At 41.1% G+C, this 26,886-nt stretch overlaps 1 protein-coding gene across 1 annotated transcript in view; it reads left to right on the plus strand.

The window, feature by feature from the left end:
* Positions 1–25,902, plus strand: part of LOC617079 (ATP-binding cassette transporter C4-like) — a gene marked incomplete at its 3' end in the record, with an annotated part of 38,157 nt that extends 12,255 nt beyond the window's left edge. The window contains 5 exon segments of the mRNA XM_024989089.2: positions 13,970–14,194; positions 18,049–18,138; positions 19,182–19,345; positions 23,114–23,239; positions 25,677–25,902. Of these exon segments, the coding sequence (XP_024844857.2) occupies positions 13,970–14,194; positions 18,049–18,138; positions 19,182–19,345; positions 23,114–23,239; positions 25,677–25,902 (831 nt within the window).
* Between the last annotated feature and the right edge of the window lie 984 nt (positions 25,903–26,886).

Here is a 26,886-nt window from a genome sequence, read left to right on the forward strand (position 1 = left end):
AGCTGCAGTGGACTCTTGCCTTTATTTCCCAACCCTTTCTTCCATGTGTCCCTCACTTCTGCTCAACCCAGGAGGCTGAGGATTGGCTGATGATGGCAAAGATACTGTGGGCTGAGAGCTACCACTGAGGACCACACAAGGAGAGGAGGAGGGGGCACTGAGCCAAGTGGACGGGGACCTGCAGAGCAGACCTGCTATGCGCCCTGCTGGTTCCTGAGAGCATCGTGTTAGCCATTAGGTGTTAGTAACACTCACCGTGATGACCTTGAGTTATAAATGAGGTTGATGCTTTTCAATCCATTTTCTTTACTTCTTCTAAGTATATGTAAGTTTTTATTGCAAAATTAAAAAAAATTTTTTAATTGAAGTATGATTGGCTTATAATGTTTTATTAGTTTCTGGTATACATCATTAGTGATTTAATATTTGATACAGTACATAGTAATTTTAGTTACCAACTATCACCATAAAAAGTTATTCCAGTATTATTGAGTATATTTTCTATGTTATATATTACAAACTTGTGATATATTTTTAAAGATTTTGTTATTTATCTTTTCTTCCAATCCGCTTTTATTTATTTGATAAATTGGTGTTTTTACCTCTTAAGTTTCCTCACCTATTTCACTTGTTCACTTCACTCCCCTCAGTGCATTTTCTTTAAGTAGTCAGGGTGGTAGGTGTCTCATTTTTAAAAGACTGCATTCATAATGGTTAAAAATTTTAGCAATCTGCTTAGAAGTGAAACTTTAATTACAGGCTAGAAAATTTGGCTTTTACACATGATTTTTCTCAAGAGTTCTTGTTCTACTACGATCACCTGTAAGCAGCAATGAGTTTTCCAAGCCCTTTGTGAAACCAGCCTCTGCCATTATGAATAGAGTAAGTCTCTGCCCTGAACTTCTGTTAATAAAGATGTTGAAATGATTTCAGAGCACTTTGAGCTGTTGCAGCTCATTTAGTTGTCCCAGGATTCCTCCGAGGGAGGCAAGGCAGGAATTTCCATAGATAAGGACCTGGAGATGCAGGAGGATACTTGATGGGCTTAGAATCTTGTGACTTGCAGATGGCTGACCCGGTTTCTGAAGCACAGCTTTCTGATTCCTAGACCAGTGCTCTCTACATCATGTCCTGAGGCTTCCTCTCTTCCCACAGCCTCAATTCTTGCTATTTCGCATGTGTATCAGAAGTATACATGTTAATAAACCTCTGTTTGATTTTCTTTTTTTTTTTATTTTTAAATTTTATTTATTTATTTATTTTATTATTATTATTATTTTTTTTTACTTTACAATATTGTATTGGTTTTGCCATACATCAGCATGCATCCGCCACAGGTGTACACATGTTCCCAATCCTGAACCCCCCTCCCTCCTCCCTCCCCATACCATCCCTCTGGGTCATCCCAGTGCACCAGCCCCAAGCATCCTGTATCCTGCATCGAACCTGGACTGGCGATTCATTTCTTATATGATATTATATATGTTTCAATGCCATTCTCCCAAATCATCCCCCTCTTCCCTCTCCCACAGAGTCCAAAAGACTGTTCTATACATCTGTGTCTCTTTTGCTGTCTCGCAGATTTTCTCCTGTTATTCTGTCATTTATTATAAAGATCCTCAGCTAAGAACTCAGAAGGGTAAAGGGAAATAAGCCCCTATGTCACTCTAAGTCAGCTTCAATAATTGCTATAATGAGCAGTCTTGATTCATCTGAAACTCACTCTCACTTCCCAAGATTAATTTAAAGCAGTTCCAAGACAGCATATCATTTTTATCCATAAATATTTTAGTATGTATCTTTAAAAGATGTGGAATCTCCCCCCACTAAACATATTTGCTGCTGCTGCTATGTCGCTTCAGTCGTGTCAGACTCTGTGCAACCCCATAGACGGCAGCCCACAAGGCTCCCCCGTCTCTCGGATTCTCCAGGCAAGAACACTGGAGTGGGTTGCCATTTCCTTCTCCAATGCATAAAAGTGAAAAGTGAAAGTGAAGTCGCTCAGTCCTGTCCGACTCTTAGCGACCCGTATGGACTGCCGCCTACCAGGCTCCTACATCCATGGGAGTTTCCAAGCAAGAGTACTGGAGTGGGTTGCCATTGCCTTCTCCACTAAACATATGTAGCATAAACATTATTATTATTATGCATAAATATTTACTTCAATGTCATCAATAACTAGCCAGTGCTCACAGTTGTCTTTTTCCCCTCTTCTGTTGGAAGCAGTATTAAATAAGGTACACTTGGCTGACACAGGTTATTCAGATTGCCTTTCTGTTCCCCTCCACCCCGAGCCTCTAGGTTGTTTGTCCTGTAGAGATTCCTACAGCCTGGATTTGGCTGATCGCTTCTCCCCCTGTGTCAATGAACATGTTCCTCTGGCACCTTAGGTTGGTGTTTAGGTCTAGAAGTTTGATGTAACTCCTTTGGATTTTCTTCACCCCTTTTGTCGATGTAGGAGGTAGGGTTGTATATCTCCTTATGAGGTACATACCATCTTTTGTGTGTTGCAGGGGTGGTGGTATGGGTGTGTGTGTAATGTTAGGAGCTATTCATGATCCTTTCTCAATGTCCATTAATTCATTAAGGGTTGCAAAATGGGTAAGCTCTTTGATTAACCCTGAAATATAGTATTTATAGGGACAGTAGGAGAAAATGATTTTTTCACTTTTTAAAACCTGTTTTCAAAATGATAAATTGGTTCTCCTCTGGGGCTAGTGAGTTTTTATTGTTTTTTGGTTTGGTTTTGTATATGTCAGTTTGAGCTCATGGATTTCAGCATTTCTGACCTGCTTCAGTCCATTTCATTTGTTATGCTTGTGCAAACATTTGGCCATCTTTGGGCAATGCGAGTCTATTCAGGTTGGGTCCTAAGTATTTTGCACATACTCTAGAAGTCTTTGCTAGTTTTTTTTTTTTTAATATCTTTTTTTGTTTTGTTTTTTGGTTTCTGGTGTGACAGGATGTTTTTATCTCATTTTGTACAGCATTTGCTCATCCCTGGAATCATCCATTTCTCCAAGCAGCCCTGTCTTCTTTTAGTGTGAAATGGTATTTATAGATGATAGTCTGGTTGCTAGAGGAGCTTACTGCTCTTGATTGTTTTTCTTGGCTTTTTCATTAGACAAAGTTAGAATACATTTTTTAAGGTAAACAAATATTTTTATATGGGTGTTTCCAATCCAATTCAGATACAGGACATTAGTGTTTTACTTCATCTTATTGTGCTTCAGTTCAGTTCAGTCACTCAGCAGTGTCTGATTCTTTGTGACCCCATGAACCGCAGCATGCCAGGCCTCCCTGTCCATCACCAACTCCAGGAGTTTACTCAATATCATGTCTATTGAGTCAGTGATGCCATTCAACCATCTCATCCTCTGTCATCCCCTTCTCCTCCTGCCCTCAATATTTCCCAGCATCAGGGGCTTTTCCAATGAGTCAGTTCTTTGTATCAGGTGGCCAAAATATTGGAGTTTCAGCTTCAACATCAGTCCTTCCATTGAACAGCCAGGACTGATCTCCTTTAGGATGGACTGGATGGATCTCCTCGCAGTCCAAGGGACTCTCAAGAGTCTTCTCCAACACCACAGTTCAAAAGCATCAATTCTTCAGCGCTCAGCTTTCCTTATACTCCAACTCTCACATCCATACATGACCACTGGAAAAACCATAGCCTTGACTAGATGGACCTTTGTTGACAAAGTAATGTCTATGCTTTTTAATCTGCTGTCTAGGTTGGTCATAACTTTCCTTCCAAGTAAGTGTCTTTTAATTTCATGGTTGCAATTACCATCATCAGTGATTCTGAACCCAAAAAAATAAAGTCAGCCACTGTTTCCACTGTTTCCCCATCTGTTTGCCATGAAGTGATGGGACCGGATGCCATGATCTTAGTTTTCTGAATGTTGAGCTTTAAGCCAACTTTTTCACTCTTCTCTTTCACTTTGATCAAGAGGCTCTTCAGTTGTTCTTCACTTTCTGCCGTAAGGGTGGTATTATCTGCATATCTGAGGTTATTGATATTTCTCCCAGGAATCTTGATTCCAGCTTATGCTTCATCCAGCCCAGAATTTCTCATGATGTACTCTGCATATAAGTTAAATAAGCAGGGTTACAATATATAGCCTCGACATACTCCTTTTCCTATTTGGAACCAGTCTGTTGTTCCATGTCCAGTTCTAACTGTTGCTTCCTGACCTGCATATAGGTTTCTCAAGAGGTAGGTCAGGTGGTCTGGTATTCCCATCTTCAGAATTTTCCACAGTTTATTGTTATTGTTCTTGCATGTCTCTTTTCTCCCATCATCTATTCTCTTTGTCCAATGTCTAAGCCCAATTCTCAATGATATCAACATAATTATTCATTTATTATATGTTATAAAGTGACTTCTGAAAGCAATCTAATATTTTTATTTTCTTTTGGAGTTCATACTGTGTTCATTTGGGTGTATCACACAGAGCATGTGTTTTCAAATTATTTTGTTTCAAATCACTTTTGATACTTCTTTTTTGTATGGCTCTGCAAAACAAAACAGAATGGGTTTATATATTTAGGTACTTTTATGTAATTTTACTCTAAAATTTTAGGAATTGCTTTTTAAAAATTTAGTTATTTTATAATTATAATTCTGTGTAATGTTTTCATGATTCCAAAATCAAGAAAAGGCTACTTAAAGAAGTCTAATATCATTGTTAGCTCTATTCTAATTCTCCTTCTCCTTTTATAGATAACTTTCCAGGCTAATTTTGACTCATCTTTTTATTAATGTTTCTTAAATAAATTTTTTTCTCAACATTTTATTTTTCTGACTGTGCAGAATGAACATTTTCAATTTCAATACTGTAATCTCTGGACTTTTCTGGAAGCATGAAATGTGCAATGGAACTCTGGTAAAAAGTCTTTGTGATCATTGTAATTCCCTGTAATTCCTGCAGATGAGGTCTGCAGCCATTCCAGGCTCAGATGCCATGACAGTGCGAGATTGGAGGTTAGCAGACACTTACATGGGGTTAGTTTCCACATCCAGAATCTACAGGGAGAGGAATCTTCTCCACCCTCATCAGTTGAACCTAAACCAGTTTCTGGAGGCTGGGTCTTGGGTGTCAGAGTGCACTTATCTCCTCCCAGGTGATGCTAAGGTGTAGTCAGGATGAAGACCAGTGTGTAAGAGATGAGTGAAGGCTAATATGTCTAGAATCCTGATGGTTATGATTTCCGCAGTTTCACTGCTTTTCCTCCTTATCTTTGGATTTTTCTCAACTCTACATTTTGTCACCTTTCACCCAGTCCTAAAGATTCTGTCTATTCGTTTTTTCCTACAGGCCCATTCTTTTCTGCTTATATGTCTCAGTCAAGTGTTTGGTAAAACTTTGATAGCTTGTTTCTATATTTGTGTTTTTTTCCCCCATGAATGAGATATGAGGAAGTTGCCTGAGAAATGTTTCAAGTGCATTAACATGGAGAAGGAATTCTATCCACTCAGAATTTCTAGCATCTAAGCTAACCCTGTAAGAAGTTACCCTAAGAAGCAAAATGTGGGACCCAATGTCAGGTGCTTTCATGAGGCTTAATACTAAAGACTCTACCAATGAATGTCTACCTCGAGCTTCCCTGGCAGTCTACTGATTAAGACTCCATGTCCCTGGTGCAGATGCCAGGGTTTTTTTTTTTTTTTTTTAACTAATTTATTTATTTTAATTGGAAACTAATTACTTTACAATATTGTGGTGGTTTTGCCAAACATCAACATGAATCAGCCATGGGTGTACATGTGTTCCCCCACCCAGAACCCCCCTCCTATCCCTCCTACCTTCCTTCCTACCCCATCCTTCTTGGTTGTCCCAGAGCACCAGCTTTGGGTGCTCTACTTCATGCATCAAACTTGCACTGGTCATCTGTTTTACATATGGTAATATATATGTTTCAATGCTATGCTCTCATATTGTCCTGCCCTCTCCTTCTCCCACATAGTCCAAAAGTCTCTTCTTTACATCTGTATATTTTTTGCTGTCTTGCATATAGGGTTGTCGTTACTGTCTTTCTAAATTCCATATATATGCATTAATATACTGTACTGGTATTTCTCTTTCTGACTTACTTCATTCTGTATAATAGGCTCCAGTTTTATTTACCTCATTGGAACTGACACAAACACATTCTTTTTTATAGCTGAGTAATATTCCGTTGTGTATATATACCACAACTTCCTTATCTATTCATCTGCCAATGGACATCTAGGTTGCTTCCATGTCCAGCTATTGTAAATAGTGCTGTAATGAACATTGGGGTACATGTGTCTCTTTCAATTCTGGCTTCCTCAGTGTATATATGCAGCAGTGGTATCGGTGGGTCATATGGCAATTCTATTTCCAGTTTTTTTTTTTTTAAGGAATCTCCACACTGTTCTCCATAGTAGATGCCAAGGTTTTTATCCCTGGTCAGGGAACTAAGATTCTGCATGCCACATTGTATGCCCAAAATAAAAAGTCTGCCTCAGAGACTCAGACTCTCAGATAATCCTGAATAATGGATGTGGTGGTATTAAATTCAGTTCTTTAAAAGATCCTTTATGATTTCAGATTTGTGAAGAATTCTTGTGAAAGAATAAAATTATATGCTCAATTGGTTTGTGAAAGAATATACATGTGATCATAGATTGATGTCGAAGAGGAAGGGTTTAAGGGGGCAGTGTTTGACCTTGTTCCTGCTTATCAAGGGGATGCTACCCCGCGTCCGAGGTCAGGGGCGGCAGCTGAGAGTGCCAGGCTGTGACAGTGCAGGAGCAGCTGAGAAGAGCTACCTCATGCATGAGGCCAGGGGCGGCGGCTGGGAGAAGCAACCCCACGTCCAAGGAGCGGTGGCTGTGTGGGCATAGGAGGGCCTAGAGGAGCTATTCCACTTTCAAGGTCAAGAGGGGTGGCAGTCAGGAGATACCCCTTGTCCAAGGTAAGGAGCAGCGGCTGCATTTTGCTGGAGCAGCCGTGAAGAGATACCCCACGTCCAAGGTAAGAGAAATCCAAGTAAGACGGTAGGTGTTGCAAGAGGGCATCAGAAGGCAGACACACTGAAACCATAATCGCAGAAAGCTAGTCAATCTAATCACACTAGGACCACAGCCTTGTCTAACTCCATGAAACTAAGCCATGCCCATGGGGCCACCCAAAACTGGTGGGTCATGGTGGAGAGGTCTGACAGAATGTGGTCCACTGGAGAAGGGAATGGCAAACCATTTGAGAACCCCATGAACAGTATGAAAAGGCAAAATGATAGGATACTGCAAGAGGAACTCCCCAGGTCAGTAGGTGCCCAATATGCTACTAGAAATCAGTGGAGAAATAACTACAGAAAAAATGAAGGGATGGAGCCAAAGCAAAAACAATACCCAGTTGTGGATGTGACTGGTGATAGAAGAAAGGTCCGATGTTGTAAAGACCAATATTTCATAGGATCCTGGAATGTCAGGTCCATGAATCAAGGCAAATTGGAAGTGGTCAAACAAGAGATGTCAAGAGTGAATGTCAACATTCTAGGAATCAGCGAACTGAAATGGACTGGAATGGGTGAATTTAACTCAGATGACCATTATAGCTACTACTGCGGGCAGGAATCCCTTAGAAGAAATGGAGTAGCCATCATGGTCAACAAAAGAGTCCGAAATGCAGTACTTGGATACAGTCTCAAAAATGACAGAATGATCTCTGTTCGTTTCCAAGGCAAACCATTCAATATCACAGTAATCCAAGACTATGCCCCAACCATAATGCTGAAGAAGCTGAAGCTGAATGGTTCTATGAAGACCTACAAGGCCTTCTAAAACTAACGCCCAAAAAAGATGTCCTTCTCATTATAGGGTCTGGAATGCAAAAATAGAAAATCAAGAAACACCTGGAGTAACTGGCAGATGTGGCCTTGGAATATGGAAAGAAGCAGGGCAAAGGCTAAGAGAGTTTTGCCAAGAAAATGCACTGGTCATAGCAAACACCCTCTTCCAACAACACAAGAGAAGACTCTACACATGGACATCACCAGATGGTCAACACCAAAATCAGATTGATTATATTCTTTGCAGCCAAAGATGGAGAAGCTCTATGCACTCAACAAAAATAAGACCAGGAGCTGACTGTGGCTCAGATCATGAACTCATTATTGCCAAATTCAGACTTAAATTGAAGAAAGTAGGGAAAACCACTAGACCATTCAGGTATGACCTAAGTCAAATCCCTTATGATTATACAGTGGAAGTGAGAAATCGATTTAAGGGACTAGATCTTATAGACAGAGTGCCTGATGAAATATGGACAGAGGTTTGTGACATTGTACAGGAGACAGGGATCAAGACCATCCCCATGGAAAAGAAATGCAAAAAAGCAAAATGGCTGCCTGGGGAGTCCTTACAAATAGCTGTGAAAAGGAGACAAGCGAAAAGCAAAGGAGAAAAGGAAAGATATAAACATCTGAATGCAGAGTTCCAAAGACTAGCAAGAAGAGATAAGAAAGCCTTCCTCAGCAATCAGTGCAAAGAAATAGAGGAAAACAACAGAATGGGAAAGACTAGAGATCTCTTCAAGAAAATTAGAGATACCAAGGGAACATTTCATGCAAAGATGAGCTCAATAAAGGACAGAAATGGTATGGATCTAACAGAAGCAGAAGATATTAAGAAGAGGTGGGAAGAATACACAGAAGAACTGTACAAAAAAGATCTTCATGACCAATATAAGCACGATGGTGTGATCACTGACCTAGAGCCAGACATCCTGGAATGTGAAGTCAAGTGGGCCTTAGAAAGCATCACTACAAACAAAGCTAGTGGAGGTGATGGAATTCCAGTTGAGCTATTTTAAATCCTGAAAGATGATGCTGTGAAAGTACTGCACTCAATATGCCAGCAAATTAGGAAAACTCAGCAGTGGCCACAGGACTGGAAAAGGTCAGTTTTCATTCCAATCCCAATGAAAGGCAATGCCAAAGAATGCTCAAACTACCACACAGTTGCACTCATCTCGCATGCTAGTAAAGTAATACTTAAAATTCTCCAAGCCAGGCTTCAGTAATATGTGAACCATGAACTTCCAGATGTTCAAGCTGGTTTTAGAAAAGGCAGAGGAACCAGAGATCAAATTGCCAACACCCGCTGGATCATGGAAAAAGGAAGAGAGTTCCGGAAAAAGATCGATTTCTGCTTTATTGACTATGCCAAACTTTTGACTGTGTGGATCACAATAAACTTTGGAAAATTCTGAAAGAGATGGGAATACCAGACCATCTGACCTACCTCTCGAGAATCCTATATGCAGGTCAGGAAGCAGCAGTTAGAACTGGGCATGGAACAACAGACTGGTTCCAAATAGGAAAAGGAGTATGTCGAGGCTGGATATTGTCACCCTGCTTATTTAACTTATATGCAGAGTACATCATAGAAAACGCTGGGCTGGAAGAAGCACAAGATAGAATCAAGGTTGCCGGGAGAAATATCAATAACCTCAGATATGCAGATGACACCACCCTTATGGCAGAAAGTGAAGAGGAACTAAAAAGCCTCTTGATGAAAGTGAAAGTGGAGAGTGAAAAAGTTGGCTTAAAGCTCAGCATTCAGAAAATGAAGATCATGGCATCTGGTCCCATCACTTCATGGGAAATAGATGGGGAAATAGTGAAATAGTGTCAGATTTTATTTTTTAGGCTCCAAAATCACTGCAGATGGTGACTGCAGCCATGAAATTAAAAGACACTTACTCCTTGGAAGAAAAGTTATGACCAACCTAGATAGCATATTCCAAAGCAGAGACATTACTTTGCCAACAAAGGTCTGTCCAGTCAAGGCTATGGTTTTTCCCGTGGTCATGTATGGATGTGGGAGTTGGACTGTGAAGAAATCAGAGTGCTGAAGAATTGATGCTTTTTAACTGTGGTGTTGGATAAGACTCTTGAGAGTCCCGTGGACTGCAAGGAGATCCAACCAGTCCATTCTGAAGGAGATCAGCCCTGGGGTTTCTTTGGAAGGAATGATGCTAAAGCTGAAACTCCAGTACTTTGGCTACCTCATGCGAAGAGTTGACTCATTTGAAAAGACTCTGATGCTGGGAGGCATTGGGGGCAGGAGGAGAAGGGGACGACAGAGGATGAGATGGCTTGATGGCATCACTGACTTGATGGACGTGTGTCTGGGTGAACTCTGGGAGTTGGTGATGGATAGGGAGGCCTGGTGTGCTGCAATTCATGGGGTCGCAAAGAGTTGGACATGACTGAGCAACTAAACTAACTGAACTGAACTGCTTATTAAGAATATTTTAATTTGGTTAGTTTCATGGTTGATAGGATAAGTCAATGGCACCCCACTCCCATGGACACAAGAGCCTGGCAGGCTGCAGTCTTTGGGGTCGCTAAGAATCAGACTTGACTGAGCGACTTCATTTTCACTTTTCACTTTCGTGTATTGGAGAAGGAAATGGCAACCCACTCCAGTGTTCTTGCCTGGAGAGTCCCAGGGATGGAGGAGCCTGGTGGGCTGCCATCTATGGGGTCACACAGAGTTGGACCCGACTGAAGCGACTTAGCAGCAGCAGCAGCATGGTTGATAATGAATATTTTCTCAGTTGTTTTCTCTCTTATTAGTTGAAGGTGAGAATCGGGAATGTGCAGATGAGATAATTCCTTGGTGGTGCGTGCTCACACTTGCGTACACATGGTGGGGTTAGGTCCTGGGAATGCTGTCAGCAGTGTCTGTGTCCCCAGCCACAGCCACTCCTTGCCTCTCTGAGAGACTCTCCAAGACAGAGTCTTCTGAAATTGGACCTTTCCTTGGGATTCACACCACTATTTGATTTGGAGATAATACTTGGAACAGAGCATCGAGCATATGTAGGCGCTAATCTTCTGGTAGTCAGAAAATCTTTTGCCTGGTCTGCCTCGGCCAGTTTTACCAAATGCCAGAAATGGAAATATTCACAGATTACAAATGGTGCTGATAGCTGTCCTGTTAAATGACTCTTCATCTCTAGCCTTTCCTTGTGTGTGGAGGGGACAGATTTCCTCAGTCTACCTTTGAGGGCCATAATCATTTCTGTCCTATGTGTTCTGGAAGCTTGCAAGAATCATATTTAATATGTGTATTCTTATTCTCTATATGTATTTTGGGGTTTTGTTTTCACAATTTTGTGCTATTCACTATTTTGCTTTCTATTTTTTTTTTTTTTGAGAGAAATTACTGGAAAATTGTTCTTTGCTTGCTGTTATTTTTCATATGGAGTATAATATCAATTTTCTGTTTTCAATGGTTGCAACTTATGCCAGAATGGAAATTCCTTGTATGTTATACTTTTCATCACCTTTATGAATTACCATGACTGCTCCTTGTTTGAGGAAAACTTGTGCATTTGTACTCAGTCACTCAGTTGTGTCTGATTCTTTGTGATCCCAAGGACTATAGCCTGCCAGGCTCCTCTTTCCATGGGATTCTCCAGGCAAGAATACTGGAGTGGGTTGCCATTTCCTCCTCTAGAGGATCTTCCCAACATAGGGATCAAACCTGCATCTGCTGTGTCTCCTGCATTGAGATGAATTCCTTATCATTGAGCCATTGGAGGAAGTCCCAAAATAGTGCTTAAGAATAACAAATGACTTTCCTCCCAAATTACATCAGATCAAAGTAACAGGTCATGACTGAAAACCTTTATTATCTTTTGAAAATTTCTATTCCAAATAAAGAAAAATCATTATCAAGAAAAAAAAAAAAAAAGATTTGACAGATGAGTGGAAGATATGGGCCCTAAACTGGCATTATACCTTAATGAGGCTTTTTGATAAACTGTTTTTTTTTATATTTGTTTATTTGTCTGTGCTGGGTCTTAGTTGCCACATGTGGGATCTAGTTCCCCGACCAGGGATCTAACCCTGGTCTGTTGCATTGGAAGTGTGGAATCTTAGCCACCGGACCACCAGGGAAGTCCCACAACTGGGTTATTAAGTATTGTTTCTCAGCAAAGAAAAAACCAGATATGTTTAGGTGGTAGCGATCTGTCTTTATTTACTTTTTTTTGCTGGATTTGTTGCACTTAACCATATTCTCTTTGGTGAGTGATGTTACTCTTATTTCTCCTGTAATTACAAGGATGTTAGGCTCAAATGGAGAGCTGAGTAAAAGGCAACAGTGATTCCCAAAAAGAATCATAAATTTCAGGAAATTTGGGGATGGCAGATATTCCTGCTGGGCTTCTGGTGGTTTGTGGCTGCAGCACTGGACTGCCCTTAGTGACACCTGGGCTGGGACTGCCCATGTGTACAGTTTGACATTTTTGCTTCTCTGTGTGGCCTCCACATTTTCATCTCAGGAAACTCTATAAACACTGTGTTTGACAATCTGCTGTATGAGGGACTCTTCCAAGAGGTCTCTATGCCTCTTGGGATGGATGACAGGACACGGTGGAAATGTATCAGAACTGATCGTTTTGCTGCCGTATGATCATCTTACTTATACTTCTTCAGCTAAGTAGTGTTCTGTTTATTCTCTATAGTAGATGAAAATGTCCCTGACTTCATGGAAGGAGAGGCAGTTGGTGCAGCCTGTGAACGTGTGTGTGTGTGCATGCGTGTGTGTAGAACAAGACAGGAATGCTGAGGTTTAATGAGACACCCATATGAGGCATGGGGACATCTTTTGATAAATATCCTGATCAGGCACTAGTTGGCTAAGAAAATGCTTAGATTTTTTGTTGTTTGGTGTTATGGATTCTCCTTCCCTTCCTCTTGTATGTGGCTTCCTCAGCTTCAGATAGATAGAAGAGGGCTATCAAACCAAACCTGTCAGGTGCTTATCCTGTGTTAGTAAGGTGGGATTGCCAAAAAGAAAAAGCCCTGTTCCTGAAAGACTTTCAGACTTTTAACATTTTGTCTTTTATGAAGTCTGTGTAGGAAATGATGTTGAGGGTGGAGATGTTTACTTTAGGTGTGTGGTTTTCATTCATTGAGTGGTTTTCCTTGATGGTGAAGGAAGGGAACCTGGGGAAAAGGAGACCTTCAAGGGGTGACTAGACAGAGGAAGTAAGTTGTGGGGTGAAGTGGCTGTTTGGCAGGGTAGGTAGGTGTTGCCGTTTCTTTGCCTTTTTCTCTGAGAAATAAACTTGCTTCCCTAAGTCTTATTCAGGGTAGAAGCCTCAGTGCACCTTGTGTCAATTGGTTTAGCCTTGGGGAAGGGAGGAATGGGAACATTTCTTCCAAACCACCAACTGCAGTGGATGGTGGATGGAGAACCACGGAAGACATCGTTTTTTAGCTTGGTCTCCACCATGTTTAATTTTTTACTCCAAGGAACATTCTGACTTCCAGAGGGTAGAGACATAGTGAGGCAGTGCTCTTAGGAGCTGAGAGCCTATAGAGCTGCCAAGCCTGATTTCTTTGTGGTCTTCCAACTGAAGCTGGTTTCCTTTCTCTTGATCTACAGACATGTGGAGTTTGGGATGGAAAGGAGTGGGTGTTTGTGCCAGGGTATCAGTTCATAAAGATTCCTGAAGAAGGTGATAATAGCATGTCTCCCATATGTGAACCAGGTTGACTTTCCATTGGGCTTGACATTGAGAGGACAGGGGACAGGGGCAGGCTGCCAGCAGGCTAATTCATATGGAAGCAGATTTCTTCCTCTTCTTCTGCCACCTTTTTCCTTATTCATCTTAAGGCTCACTTGTATTGTGCCAAATGACTTCTAAAGCACTGGTTGTGATAGTTACACTGAGTATCCACAGCGTATTAGGCATACGGTACTAATGCTTTACTATCTTTGAATGTAAAATTTTGCTGTGAGGTTAAACTGTTGCATGCTTGTCTTCTAGGAGATAGTGGATCTGCATATTTTTCTTTTAAATTAGCCATAAACGTAGCATTTTGTCAAAATGTATTTTTAACCTGCTAATACTAAAAGTAAATCTTGTATTAAGAAAAACTGACATTTCTAATTAAGGCTTTTCTTTTCTTTTAGGAAGGCACCAGAGTAGTCCAACCTATATTTTTGGGGAAAATGATTAGTTATGTTGAAAACTACGATCCCACCGATTCTGCTGCTTTGCATGAAGCCTACGGCTATGCGGCAGGGCTGAGCGCCTGCGTGCTCGTGTGGGCCGTTCTGCACCACCTGTGCTCCTACCACATGCAGCGCGTGGGGATGAGGCTGAGAGTAGCCGTGTGCCATATGATCTACCACAAGGTGAGTGTCGCTGGGTACCACGGTGTGTACCTCCCCTGGAGCATCAGGGATATTTAGGGAAGGTTCTCTGTAAACTAAAAATTACATAACTGGGATCGATTACACCTTCCTAGAGAAGCTTGCTATTTGCATCAAGCCAAGTTTGTTGTTGTTGAAGTAAACTTTACCAATAAATAATGAAAAAATTTCTTTTGAGATCACATGAGGGCTGTCCTTGATAACTTTTAGCCATAGGCTGTGGCATAATACTTACTAAATTTGTAGTATTAAATTAATATTAAATTATATTTTTAAAATATTAAATTAATATTTAAAAATAAGCATCAAAAGTATCAAGCTGATTTTCAGTGTCTTCATGCTTAGATCCCATAGTGCTGTTTATAGAAAATTGTTCTTGTTGTTCATTAAAACCTTAATTTACATCAGATATTTATTTAAAAGGGAACTAAGGAGATTGGATCTATAAAACTATATCTAGAAGCAGATAATGTATTTGAGAAAGGGAATGATTATAATTTTAAAAGACCCCTCTAATTATATTCAATATAGTTATGTTAATTTGAGAAAATATAAAGAGAATTCATGCCAAATATAGACTCACTCACTATATTCTATGGATGTGGTTGTTGTTAATGATATTAAAGAAAATAGTAGGGTTTTTGAGATAAAACTTGAAATTTTACATTGTTTCATTCATTCTAGAGAGAATTTGTTGCTCTTCATTTAAGCTACTTTAATACAAGATTTCCTTTTATCTTTAGTATGCATCATAGCACTTTTAATTAGAACTGATTTAATGTGTTCACTAATTTTGTACTGAGGAATGCCAGGAATTATTTCACAGTTTACCCTGGTCTAAACTAGCATAAAAGGAATAAGGGTTTCAGGTATCTTTACAAAGGTATTGCCACAGATATATAAGTGTCAAGAGCTGAAGGGTTCTGTTTAAATTTGACCTTGGATACCTCTTTGCCCAAGACTGTTTGCTTTAAAAAAAATCCTTATTTGACTGTATTGCAGCCTTGAAATTTTCCAAGAGAGTAGATCTTAAATGTTCTCACCACACATGTAAAATAGGATAACTGTATTAGGTAGTGGATATTTTAAGTGGTTTAACTATAGTAATCATTTCCCAATGTGTATTTATATAAAAGCATCATGTGCTAACCTTAAACATATGCAATTTTTATTAATAAATATAGCCCTCATTGAAAGATAAACCCAAACAGCTTAAATTTAAAATATTGCTTCTTTTACCTGGTTGCTACTTATCTAGAACTTCCATTTCTTTGGAATACTTCTGTCAGCAGAAAGTGAGATGTCGTCTCATCTCTCCTTGAGCAGAGTCTTGTACATCCCGGGACTGAGTGAACCTGGAGACCTCAGTGTCTTGTTTGGCAGCAGCATCTGAGTTGGTTTCCTTCTGGGTGATGTGGAAATCTGAGCTGTGCCAACACATTCCAGTCAGGGTCTTCATTGCCATTCAACATCATCTTTGTTATTCTGTTGCATCTTTAACCATTTAGGAGGTGGATACTCAAGATTTTCCCACCAATGGGCTAAATGTTTGTCTTTTCAGATCATGCTTAACTCTCATGTGAGTGATAGTCGCTCAGTCTGACACTTTGTGACCCCACGGACCATAGCCTGCCAGGCTCCTCTGTCCATGGGTTTCTCCAGGCAAGAATACTAGAGTGGGTTGCCATTTTCTTCTCCATAACTCTCATAATAATTATGAAATTTTACCAGAACTGCATTGTGAAAGCTTGAAGTTAGGTGTGAGGCGATGGTGTAGTCAAAGCTCACTCTTTGCTGCATAGGTTCACCATTGTCCACTTGTTTTTCTTCCTCTTTCCCTCTAACACTTTGAAATCTTGCCTTTTGGAAATGTGATCTGACCTGGCACGTTGGCTTATGTGAATGTAACCATCTCCCGAGATGTTCATTTGCTGTCTTAATTGTACCCAAAAGATGGTTCCTATATGAAGTCAGAAATTGTGGGGATTACACCATAGACATAATCTGAAATTCCAGAAACATGGGAAAGACAGATTTCCTTGTGCACAGCCTTGCATCTAGAGTCCTGCTGTTGTAGAAACAAGACACTCCTTTTCAGATTACAGGCGGACTGATTCCCTAGGACCCAAAAACTGGTGCGACAAAGCAGCTCTGAAAGGCCCCTCTGAATGTTTGTGGTTCATCTTGGGCCCCACCTCCTGATCCCTGGTCCTGGGAAGAAACCAGGTCGAGTGTTAGAAATGGAGTGTCTGCTAAGCTCGTAGCTGTAGTTTGTCTACACTATGGATTCCAGGCTGGGGCAGGTCTCCAGGGGATCTCTAAGGCTGCACATCTGCCACTCCTAACATGGCCCATTCAGCGTTTTCATGCTCTTTTCAGCTGAATTTTGAATGATCCTATGGGAGTTTCCATAAATACAAATGACTTGCCATTTATTTATTAATACATTGTCACAAATTTGGTAAAGTTACTTTTGGCTTTTGATCATTGATTTTTTTTATTATTATTGTGGGGAAGTATACACTGCATAAAGTGTCCTATTTTCACTCCTTTTCAATGCAGCATTTAGTGACATTAGGTACATTCACATTGTTGGTGGCCATCACCATAATTAATCTCTGAAACTTTGTTTTTCCTGAACTGAACCTCTGCACCCATTAAACACTAACTCCCCAGCCCCTATCCCCTTACCCAGCACTGTTCTTCTTCTCTCTGTGAATTTGACTATTGTAGGTACCTCTGTTAAGTGGAATTATACAGTGTTTGTCATTTTGTGTGTGTGTGGCTTATGTCCTGTAGCACAATATCTGCAAGGTTCATCCATGTTGTAGCAGGTGTCAGAATTTAATTCCTTTTTAAGACAGAATAACATTACATTATAGGTCTATACAACATTCTGTGTATCCTCTCATCTGTCAATGGACAGTTGTTTCCACCTTTTAGCTATTGTGAACATAGATGCTCTGAATATGAGTTAAATTGTCTGTTCAAGTCTGCATTTTTAGCTTTTCTTGAGTATATCCTTAGTAATATAATTTCTGTATTGTATGATAATTTCTTGTTTAATTTTTGAGGAACTTCCGTATTCTCTTCCATTGTGGTTATATCATTTTACATTCTCACTTGATCATGGGTTTTCTTCTTTAACTTGAGGAGTAAACGAAGCATTTTGATAAAGTATGATGTTGTGTTTGGATCAGTGGCTCCAGTTGGTGGTCTGTTGAAGCAGCTCCTGGTGTGTCTTCAGTTTCCTCAGATCTCTAGGGCATTTTTCTTACTAAATAAAGGGATTGTGTAACACCGGTTGTGGTTTTTGTAAGTCAGCAGACTGGCGTTAAGAACACAGTTTCCTCATAGTAACAGTGTTTTGAATATTATACTTGCTCATTTCAGAATCAACCAACTAAGCCTGAAGTGTTTAAATATTGTCACCCACAGAATTAATGATTGAGTCTGGATTTATAGTCCAAGTCTCCAAATTTCCTTCCTTAAATTAGCCTCTCTGCTCTCATCTAATTTGGCTCAAAATTACTTAGTTGTCTCTTAAGTGTAAACCTACACCCTTTACCCTTCAGACAGGTCCAAGTTCACTGAAATAGGGCGGGGATTTTGCTTCTACCTCCTGCTCCTCCCTTTGCCATCCTTGCTGGAGAGGCTGCTGCCACACTCAGGAGTTAGAGGGTGAACAAGTGTCCCTAAAGCCATGCTGTCAGGGGTCATCCTGCTCCTGCTGACACCATTCAAGACCCCTGGAACACATGCTCCATTGTGTTATGTCTAAGATGACTTGGTATCACCTTAGGAATCCAGTTCTCTGTCTCCCTCTCTCATTTCAGGCACTTCGCCTGAGTAGCTCGGCCATGGGGAAGACCACCACAGGCCAGATAGTCAACCTGCTGTCCAACGATGTGAACAGGTTTGACCAGGTGAGCTGCCCCTGAGGGATCCTCTTCCATTTCCCATCCTTCTCACTGGGTTCAGCTTATTGGGATGAGAGGTGCCAGGGTTTGGTGTCGGCCAGGATTCCATTGAGGATGTAAGACAAAGGTTGTATTTATCCAACTTTCATTTCTCTGTGTGCAACTTTGATGTAATTATATGTATTGTTCTGTAAATGAGAGTTTTGTTTTTCTAATAATAAATAGGCAGCAGTGTTCTTGCTCAGGTTTGGTAGTGTCTCTAGGGGTCCTCCTGGCATGGCCATCCTTGGCATGTGGTGTGGCTGTTGCTGAACTGTCTTCCTCATCCTCTGGATGATGAAGGCCTGGTGGGAGGGATTGTTCTTTCCCCTGCACCCTGTTCAGGTGCCTGCTGCATAGGGAACCTGTGAAGAATAATGCCAAGTCCGTGGTCCCCAGCAAGACACAACCACCTCTCTACCGTCCCCTCCACAGTCTTTTTTCCACTGACCTTATGCATAGATCACATTACCCAGGGCCTTGTAGTGGTTGGTCAAATCTGTGTTGCACTAGATACTTCGCTTTCAAGTATTCATTCATCAAACATGAAGTGAGGCCTCTGCTCATTTTCAGGGATGAGAAAAGCTTAGTTTTTGCCCTATAGAAGCCACAGCCTATCAGGGAGCTAAATACACAAGTAATTACTGGAGAAAGTGGCAGGTACCATAATGTAGGCTTTCCGGGGATGCCATGGTTCCCCAGAGGAGATGGGGGCTAAACTCTGGAACAGAGAGCATTTGGGGAAGCCCTGAGCTCATCTGTATTGTGCACAAGATCCACATCTTCAGTGCTGCTGGTCTGATTCTCCTGGGACATCCCTGAAGACCCTGTGCTGCCCCTGAAAGGCATCATCTGGGGTGGACACTTGGATTTCTGCTTTAGCAGTTTTAAAACCCACTGAGATCATTTCTGTTTAAGTTCCTTTTGTTCCGTCAGAGCATATTGTTTCCATACTGTATCCTTATTGGTTTTTACACCATTGTAAGAAGGCTTTGTCTTTCTCTCTTAAGGTAACAACGTTCTTGCACTATCTGTGTGTGGGGCCACTGCAGGCTATCGCAGTGACTGCCCTGCTCTGGATGGAAATAGGAATATCGTGTCTTGCTGGAATGGCGGTTCTCATTATTCTTCTGCTTTTGCAAAGCTGCTTTGGGATGTTGTTTTCATCACTCCGGTAAGAGAAACACTGGTTTTAAAAATTGATAATCTGTAGGTTTTATTCCTAGCTTTTTAAGGAATCTCCATATTATCTTCTATAGTGGCTGTATCAATTTACATTCCCACCAACAGTGCAAGAGTGTTCCCCTTTATCCACACCCTCTGCAGCATTTATTGTTTATAGACTTTTTGATGAGGGCCATTCTGAGTTTTGAATTGCATTTCTCTAATAATGAGCAATGTTGAGCATCTTTTCATGTGTTTGTTAGCCATCTGTATGTTTCCTTTGGAGAAATGTCTGTTTAGGTCTTTTTCCCATGTTTTGATTGGGTTGTTTGTTTTTCTGGTATTGAGTTCTATGAACTGCTTGTATATTTTGGAAATTAATCCTTTGTCAGTTGTTTCATTTGCTATTATTTCTCCCATTTTGAGGGTTGTCTTTTCACCTTGCCTATAGTTTCCTTTACTGTGCAAAAGCTTTTAAGTTTAATCAGGTCCCTCTTGCTTATTTTTGTTTTTATTTCCATTACTCTAGGAGGTGGGTCAGAGAAGATCTTGCTTATATTTATGTCATTGAGTGTTGGGCCTATGTTTTCCTCTAAGAGTTTTTATAGTTTCTGATCTTACATTTAGGTCTTTAATCCATTTTGAGTTTATCTTTGTGTATGGTGTTATGACCCAGCAATCCCACTCCTAGACATATATGCTGAGGGAACCAAAATTGAAAAAGACACATGTATCCCATTGTTCATCGCAGCACTATTTACAATAGCTAGAACATGGAAGCAACCTAGATATCCATCAACAGATGAATGGATTAAGAAGCTGTGGTACATATACACAATGGAATATTACTTAGCCAAAAAAAGGGATACCTTTGAGTCAGTTCTAATAAGGTGGATGAACCTAGAACCTATTATACAGAGTGGAGTAAGTCAGAAAGAGAAAGATAAATATCATATTCTAATGCATATATATTGAATCTAGAAAAATGGTACTGAAAAATTTACCTACAGGGCAGCAGTGGAGAAATAGACATAGAGAATACACTCGTGGTCATGGGGAGAGAGGAGGAGAGGGTGAGATGTATGGAGAGAGTAACACGGAAACTTACATTACCATATATAAAATAGATAGCCAACAGGAATTTGTTGTATGGCTAAGAAACTCAAACAGGGGCTCTGGATAAACCTAGAGGGGTGGAATGCGGGGGAGATGAGAGGCAAGTTCAAAAGGGAGGGGATATATGTATACCTATGGCTGATTCAGGTTGAGGTTTGATAGAAAACAACAAAATTCTGTAAAGCAATTATCCTTCAATAAAAAGATAAAAAAATTTGATAATATGTAGTTAACATCATAGTTGCTTGATGCTTTTGTTCAAAAACAAGACCAATGCCTTCTCTAGTCTCTTCTTTGTGTGGGTTGTAGACCCTTCAGACTTAGCCAATGGAGGCTCCAACCTTATGTTAAAGGCCTATTTGAAACAGGAACAGTGAAGGCATTCACTGACTCCTCTTGGCACTGTATCATAATAAGTAGAGTCCTTCAGCAGAATTTGCCCATGTCCAAGTTATTTCATTTCAGTTCAGTTCAGTTCAGTCTCTCAGTCATGTCTGACTCTTTGCGACCCCGTGAATCACACAGCACGCCAGGCCTCCCTGTCCATCACCAACTCCTGGAGTTCACTCAGACCCACATCCATCAAGTCAGTGATGCCATCCAGCCATCTCATCCTCTGTTGTCCCCTTCTCCTCCTGCCCCCAATCCCTCCCAGCATCAGAGTCTTTTCCAATGAGTCAACTCTTCACATCAGGTGGCCAAAGTACTGGAGTTTCAGCTTCAGCATTATTCCCCACAAAGAAATCCCAGGGCTGATCTCCTTCAGAATGGACTGGTTGGATCTCCCTGCAGTCCAAGGGACTCTCAAGAGTCTTCTCCAACACCACAGTTCAAAAGCATCAATTCTTCAGTGCTCTGCTTTCTTCACAGTCCAACTCTCACATCCATACATGACCACTGGAAAAACCATAGCCTTGACTAGATGGACCTTTGTTGGCAAAGTAATGTCTCTGCTTTTGAATATGCTATCTAGGTTGGTCATAACTTTCCTTCCAAGGAGTAAGTGTCTTTTAATTTCATGGCTGCAGTCACCATCTGCAGTGATTTTGAAGCCCCCAAAATAAAGTCTGACACTGTTTCCACTGTTTCCCCATCTATTCTCCCCATGAATTGATGGGACCAGATGCCATGATCTTCGTTTTCTGAATGTTGAGCTTTAAGCCAACTTTTTCACTCTCCACTTTCACTTTCATCAAGAGGCTTTTTAATTCCTCTTCACTTTCTGCCATAGGACTTCCCCAGTGGCTCAGATGGTAAACCGTCTGTCTACAATGCAGGAGACCTGGGTTCGATCCCTGGGTCGAGAAGATTCCCTGGAGAAGGAAATGGCAACCCCCTCCAGTGGTCTTGCCTAGAAATTCCTGTGGATGGAGGAGCCTGGTGCAGGCTACTGCCCATGGGGTCGCAAAGAGTCAGACATGACTGAGAGACTTCACTTTCACTTTCATTTTGTGCCATAAGGGTGGTGTCGTCTGCATATCTGAGATTATTGATATTTCTCCCGACTATCTTGATTCCAGCTTGTGCTTCTTCCAGCCCAGTGTTTTTCATGATGTACTCTGCATATAGGTTAAATAAGCAGAATGACAATATACAGCATTGCTGTACTCCTTTTCCTATTTGGAACCAGTCTGTTGTTCCATGTCCAGTTCTAACTGTTGATTCCTGACCTGCATATAGGTTTCTCAAGAGGCAGGTCAGGTGGTCTGGTATTCCCATCTCTTTCAGAATTTTCCACAGTTTATTGTGATCTACGCAGTCAAAGGCTTTGGCATAGTCAATAAAGCAGAAATAGATTTAAATATTATTAAATACTGATAATCTTGTAGGCCCATTTCTCACCACATATATTTTTGTTATGCTTGTGTTAGAGCCTTTTCAGGTATTATGTTCATGTTTCCATTAAATTATAAGCACCCCAAGGGCCAGGCTCATCTTCATTGTGTCTTCATGAAGCCCCACATTCACAGCAGCACATGTGATAGAAAAGAGGCTGCTGGTGAAGAGCATTCTGCGGCCTAGTTAGACTAAAGCAGGTCCCAGAGAGTTGGAGGTGGGTGGTTGTCAGGTGATGGAGATGTTGTGCTATTTGAAGCTCATTGAGTTCTTGTGTGTGTTGTGTGTGTGCAGGTCTGTGCTTAGTGTCTTTCTTTATTTGGAATTTCCTTTCTTGTCTTTGCTGTGGAAAGATTTTCCTTATCCTTAGAGGCCCTCCTCCAGTGCTACCAGGTCTCTGAAGCTCTTCTTGTTTTCTTTTCCTGGTGGAATTAAGTTCCATATTTTCTGCTCCCTAGAACTTCTCTCCTTTTTTATTACAGCACAGACATTGTCTTCCTGGGTGTCTTTCTGCCTTCCCTACCTGACTGTGACCTCCTTGAGCAGATAGATAGTTTGTATCTGACTCATTTCAGGTCTTCCCTAGCCAAAGCTGCACATTCTCCAAGTTACTTCTTGAAATGGGCTGAATGGTTGACTTCCTAATTGAAGCCTTCTTATCCATTTGTGCTTTGAGTAGAATCTGCCTGTTTTCTAAGTGCAAAAGGGCCATAGAGAACCATTTGCTTCCTGACCACCACCCCTTGCCCCCATGCCCACTACTGCTGTTGCTAAGGAAAGCTGGGCTGTGGTCACTAAAGCTCATCTGTCACGTCTGTCTCCTCAGGAGTAAGACCGCAGCTCTCACAGACAAGAGGATCAGGACCATTAGTGAAGTCATAACTGGCATCAGAACAATAAAAATGAATGCTTGGGAAAAGTCATTTATAGACCTTATTACCAGACTGAGAAGGTAAGTTTATATATATAGATGTCACTCCATATTTTCATGCTTTATTTCCTATTCTACTGGATGCTTTAGATGTCTTACCAAAGAAGTATTTAAGTTCACCAATACTTACTATTCACTGCATCATCCACATGTTACAGGAAGGTTAAGGAGAATGGTGGAGACATCATTTTTACCATATTCTCAAAGTAAAAAATACATATGCTTCTTAGTTGTATAGAAGTGAAGTTCTAAGTAGTTCTTAATACCTCGAATCTCAATAAGCAATGTCTTTAAGATAGTATTTGAGACAATGACATTCAAATTAAGATTGTAATTTATGTTGATGGCCCATAAATGGGGAGATTATAGAGATTGGTGTACCTATATTGAGCCAAACTATATGAATCACTATTCTTTTTTCTTAATTAATTTATTTTCTATTGAAGGATAATTGCCTTACAGAATTTTGCTGTTTTCTGTCAAGCCTCAACATGAATCAGCCATAGGTATACAAATATCCCTTCCCTTTTGAACCTCCCTCCCATCTCTCTTTATTCTTCGTTGTTGTGTTTAGTCAGTCTGTATGCAGGTCAGGAAGCAACAGTTAGAACTGAACATGGAACAACAGACTGGTTCCAAATAGGAAAAGGAGTATGTCAAGGCTGTATATTGTCACCCTGCTTATTTAACTTATATGCAGAGTACATCATGAGAAACACTGGGCTGGAAGAAGCACAAGCTGGAATCAAGATTGCCGGGAGAAATATCAATAACCTCAGATATGCAGATGACACCACCCTTATGGCTTAAAGTGAAGAGGAACTAAAAAGCCTCTTGATGAAAGTGAAAGTGGAGAGTGAAAAAATTGGCTTAAAGCTCAATATTCAGAAAACGAAGATCATGGCATCTGGTCCCATCACTTCATGGGAAATAGATGGGGAAACAGTGGAAACAGGGTCAGACTTTATTTTTGGGGCTCCAAAATCACTGCAGATGGTGACTGCAGCCATGAAATTAAAAGACGCTTACTCCTTGGAAGGAAAGTTATGACCAACCTAGATAGCATATTCAAAAGCAGAGACATTACTTTGCCAACAAAGGTCCATCTAGTCAAGGCTATGGTTTTTCCAGTGGTCATGTATGGATGTGAGAGTTGGACTGTGAAGAAGGCTGAGCACCGAAGAATTGATGCTTTTGAATTGTGGTGTTGGAGAAGACTCTTGAGAGTCCCTTGGACTGCAGGGAGATCCAACCAGTCCATTCTGAAGGAGATCAGCCCTGGGATTTCTTTGTGGGGAATGATGCTGAAGCTGAAACTCCAGTACTTTGGCCACCTCTTGCAAAGAGTTGACTCATTGGAAAAGACTCTGATGCTGGGAGGGATTGGGGGCAGAAGGAGAAGGGGACGACAGAGGATGAGATGGCTGGATAGCATCGCTGACTTGATGGACATGAGTCTGAGTGAACTCCAGGAGTTGGTGATGGACAGGGAGGCCTGGCGTGCTGCGATTCATGGGGTTGCGAAGAGTCGGACACGACTGAGTGACTGAACTGAACTGAACTGAACTGATCGAACTCTTTGTGACCCCATGGACTGTAGCTCACCAGGCTCCTCTGTCCACGGAATTTCCCAGCCAGGAATACTGGAGGGGTTGCCATTGCTTTCTCCAGAGGATCTTCCCCACCCAGGGTTTGAACCTGTGTTCCTGCATTGCAGGTGGATTCTTTACCACTAACTAATTCATGAATTACTATTATTCATTTCAAAAGGAGCTATGAAAATACTGTCCCTTTTGTTTTCCATCTTTTGTTTAAACATCATATGATCATTTCTCTGACTGCACCTTGTCACATCTGACTGCACATTTCTGCTCCCCGCCTCCCCTGCCACTGCTGGGAATACATTCCCATGTTCCTTCTTCTCTGGCCTGCTCCAAGCCTGACTGACTCCAACTCATCTTCTCAGGGTCCACGTGTGTGTGACTTGCCCTGACTCCACTGCTCTGAGTTACATGCCTCTGCCCTGAGCCCCCATGGGAGCTGTGCTGACTGTCTCTGTCTATTATCTCCCAATCTTGTGGTTGCTAATTCTCTTCCCCCACAGGTTCATGAGCCCTGGAGGGGACAGGCTGTGTCTTTCTGTGAGGAGCCCAGCACAGGACTTATGATTATGAATGTTGAATGAATGTTCAAACCTAGTCTGATTGACCCAAAATGTTTAAAACTGTGACTTTAATCCTCCCCTTACTTGAAAGAGTGAAGTGATTATGAAGTCTGTGGTCCTGGTGTTTGGGCAGATCCCTGGATGTGGACTATGCTAATGTCTCCATGATGTGAGGGATGGTTTATTTTAATCTGTGTCTACTCCCTAGAAAAGGGCCACTCACACGGACACTGAATTCATGTCTTGTATGTTGATGCTTTTTTTTTAAATCGTATGTCCTACTTTCTTTTCTAGAAAGGAAATTTCCAAGATTCTGAGAAGTTCCTACCTTAGGGGCATGAATTTGGCAACATTTTTCGCTGTGAGCAAAATCATGATTTTCGTTACCTTCATCGCCAATGAGCTCCTTGACAACCTGATCACAGCTAGCCAAGTGTTTGTGGTGGTGATGCTGTTCGAGGCTCTGCGGTTCTCGAGTACCCTCTACTTCCCCATGGCCGTTGAGAAGGTGTCAGAGGCTGTTGTCAGCATCCGAAGAATCAAGGTTTGGTGAAAAATAACTCTTTAAAGTTATAGGCAGATTTGACCTAAAATACTTCCTTTATGTTGTGTCACTGTGTGCCAGTTAGGTGAGATTCAACTCTTTCAGTGCCAAGCTGGCAGTCTTTCCAAAGTGTACATATTTCCCTCTTTTCTTAGGTAAAGTGTATTAAAAGTATCATAAGATCCATGAATGGGAAAGATTAGAGATTTATTCAAGAAGATTAGAGATACCAAGGGAACATTTCATGCAAAGATGGGCTCAATAAAGGACAGAAATGGTATGGACCTAATAGAAGCAGAAGATATTAAGAAGAGGTGGCAAGAATACACAGAAGAACTGTGCAAAAAAGATCTTCATGACCCAGATAATCACGATGGTGTGATCACTGACCTAGAGCCAGACATCCTGGAATGCAAAGTCAAGTGGGCTAAGGCCACTTGAAGGAAGCATTACTGTGAACAAACTAGTGGATATGATGGAATTCCAGTTGAGCTATTTCAAATCCTAAAGATGATGCTGTGAAAGTGCTGCACTCAATATGCCAGTAAATTTGGAAAACTCAGCAGTGGCCACAGGACTGGAAAAGGTCAGATTTCATTCCACTCCCAAAGAAAAGCAATGCCAAAGAATGTTCAAACAACTGCACAATTGCACTCATCTCACAGGCTACTAAAGTAATGCTCAAAATTCTCTAAGCCAGGCTTCAATAGTATGTGAACCTTGAACTTCCAGATGTTCATGCTGGTTTTAGAAAAGGAAGAGGAACCAGAGATAAAATTGCCAACATATGCTGGATCATCGAAGAAGCAAGATAGCTCCAGAAAAAGATCGATTTCTGCTTTATTGACTATGCCAAAGCCTTTGACTGTGTGGATCACAATAAACTGTGGAAAATTCTGAAAGAGATGGGAATACCAGACCATCTGACCTGCCTCCTGAGAAACCTACATGCAGGTCAGG

Source organism: Bos taurus, unplaced genomic scaffold (assembly GCF_002263795.3).
Source record: "Bos taurus isolate L1 Dominette 01449 registration number 42190680 breed Hereford unplaced genomic scaffold, ARS-UCD2.0 Leftover_ScbfJmS_2057, whole genome shotgun sequence".
Classification (NCBI taxonomy): Eukaryota; Metazoa; Chordata; class Mammalia; order Artiodactyla; family Bovidae; genus Bos; species Bos taurus.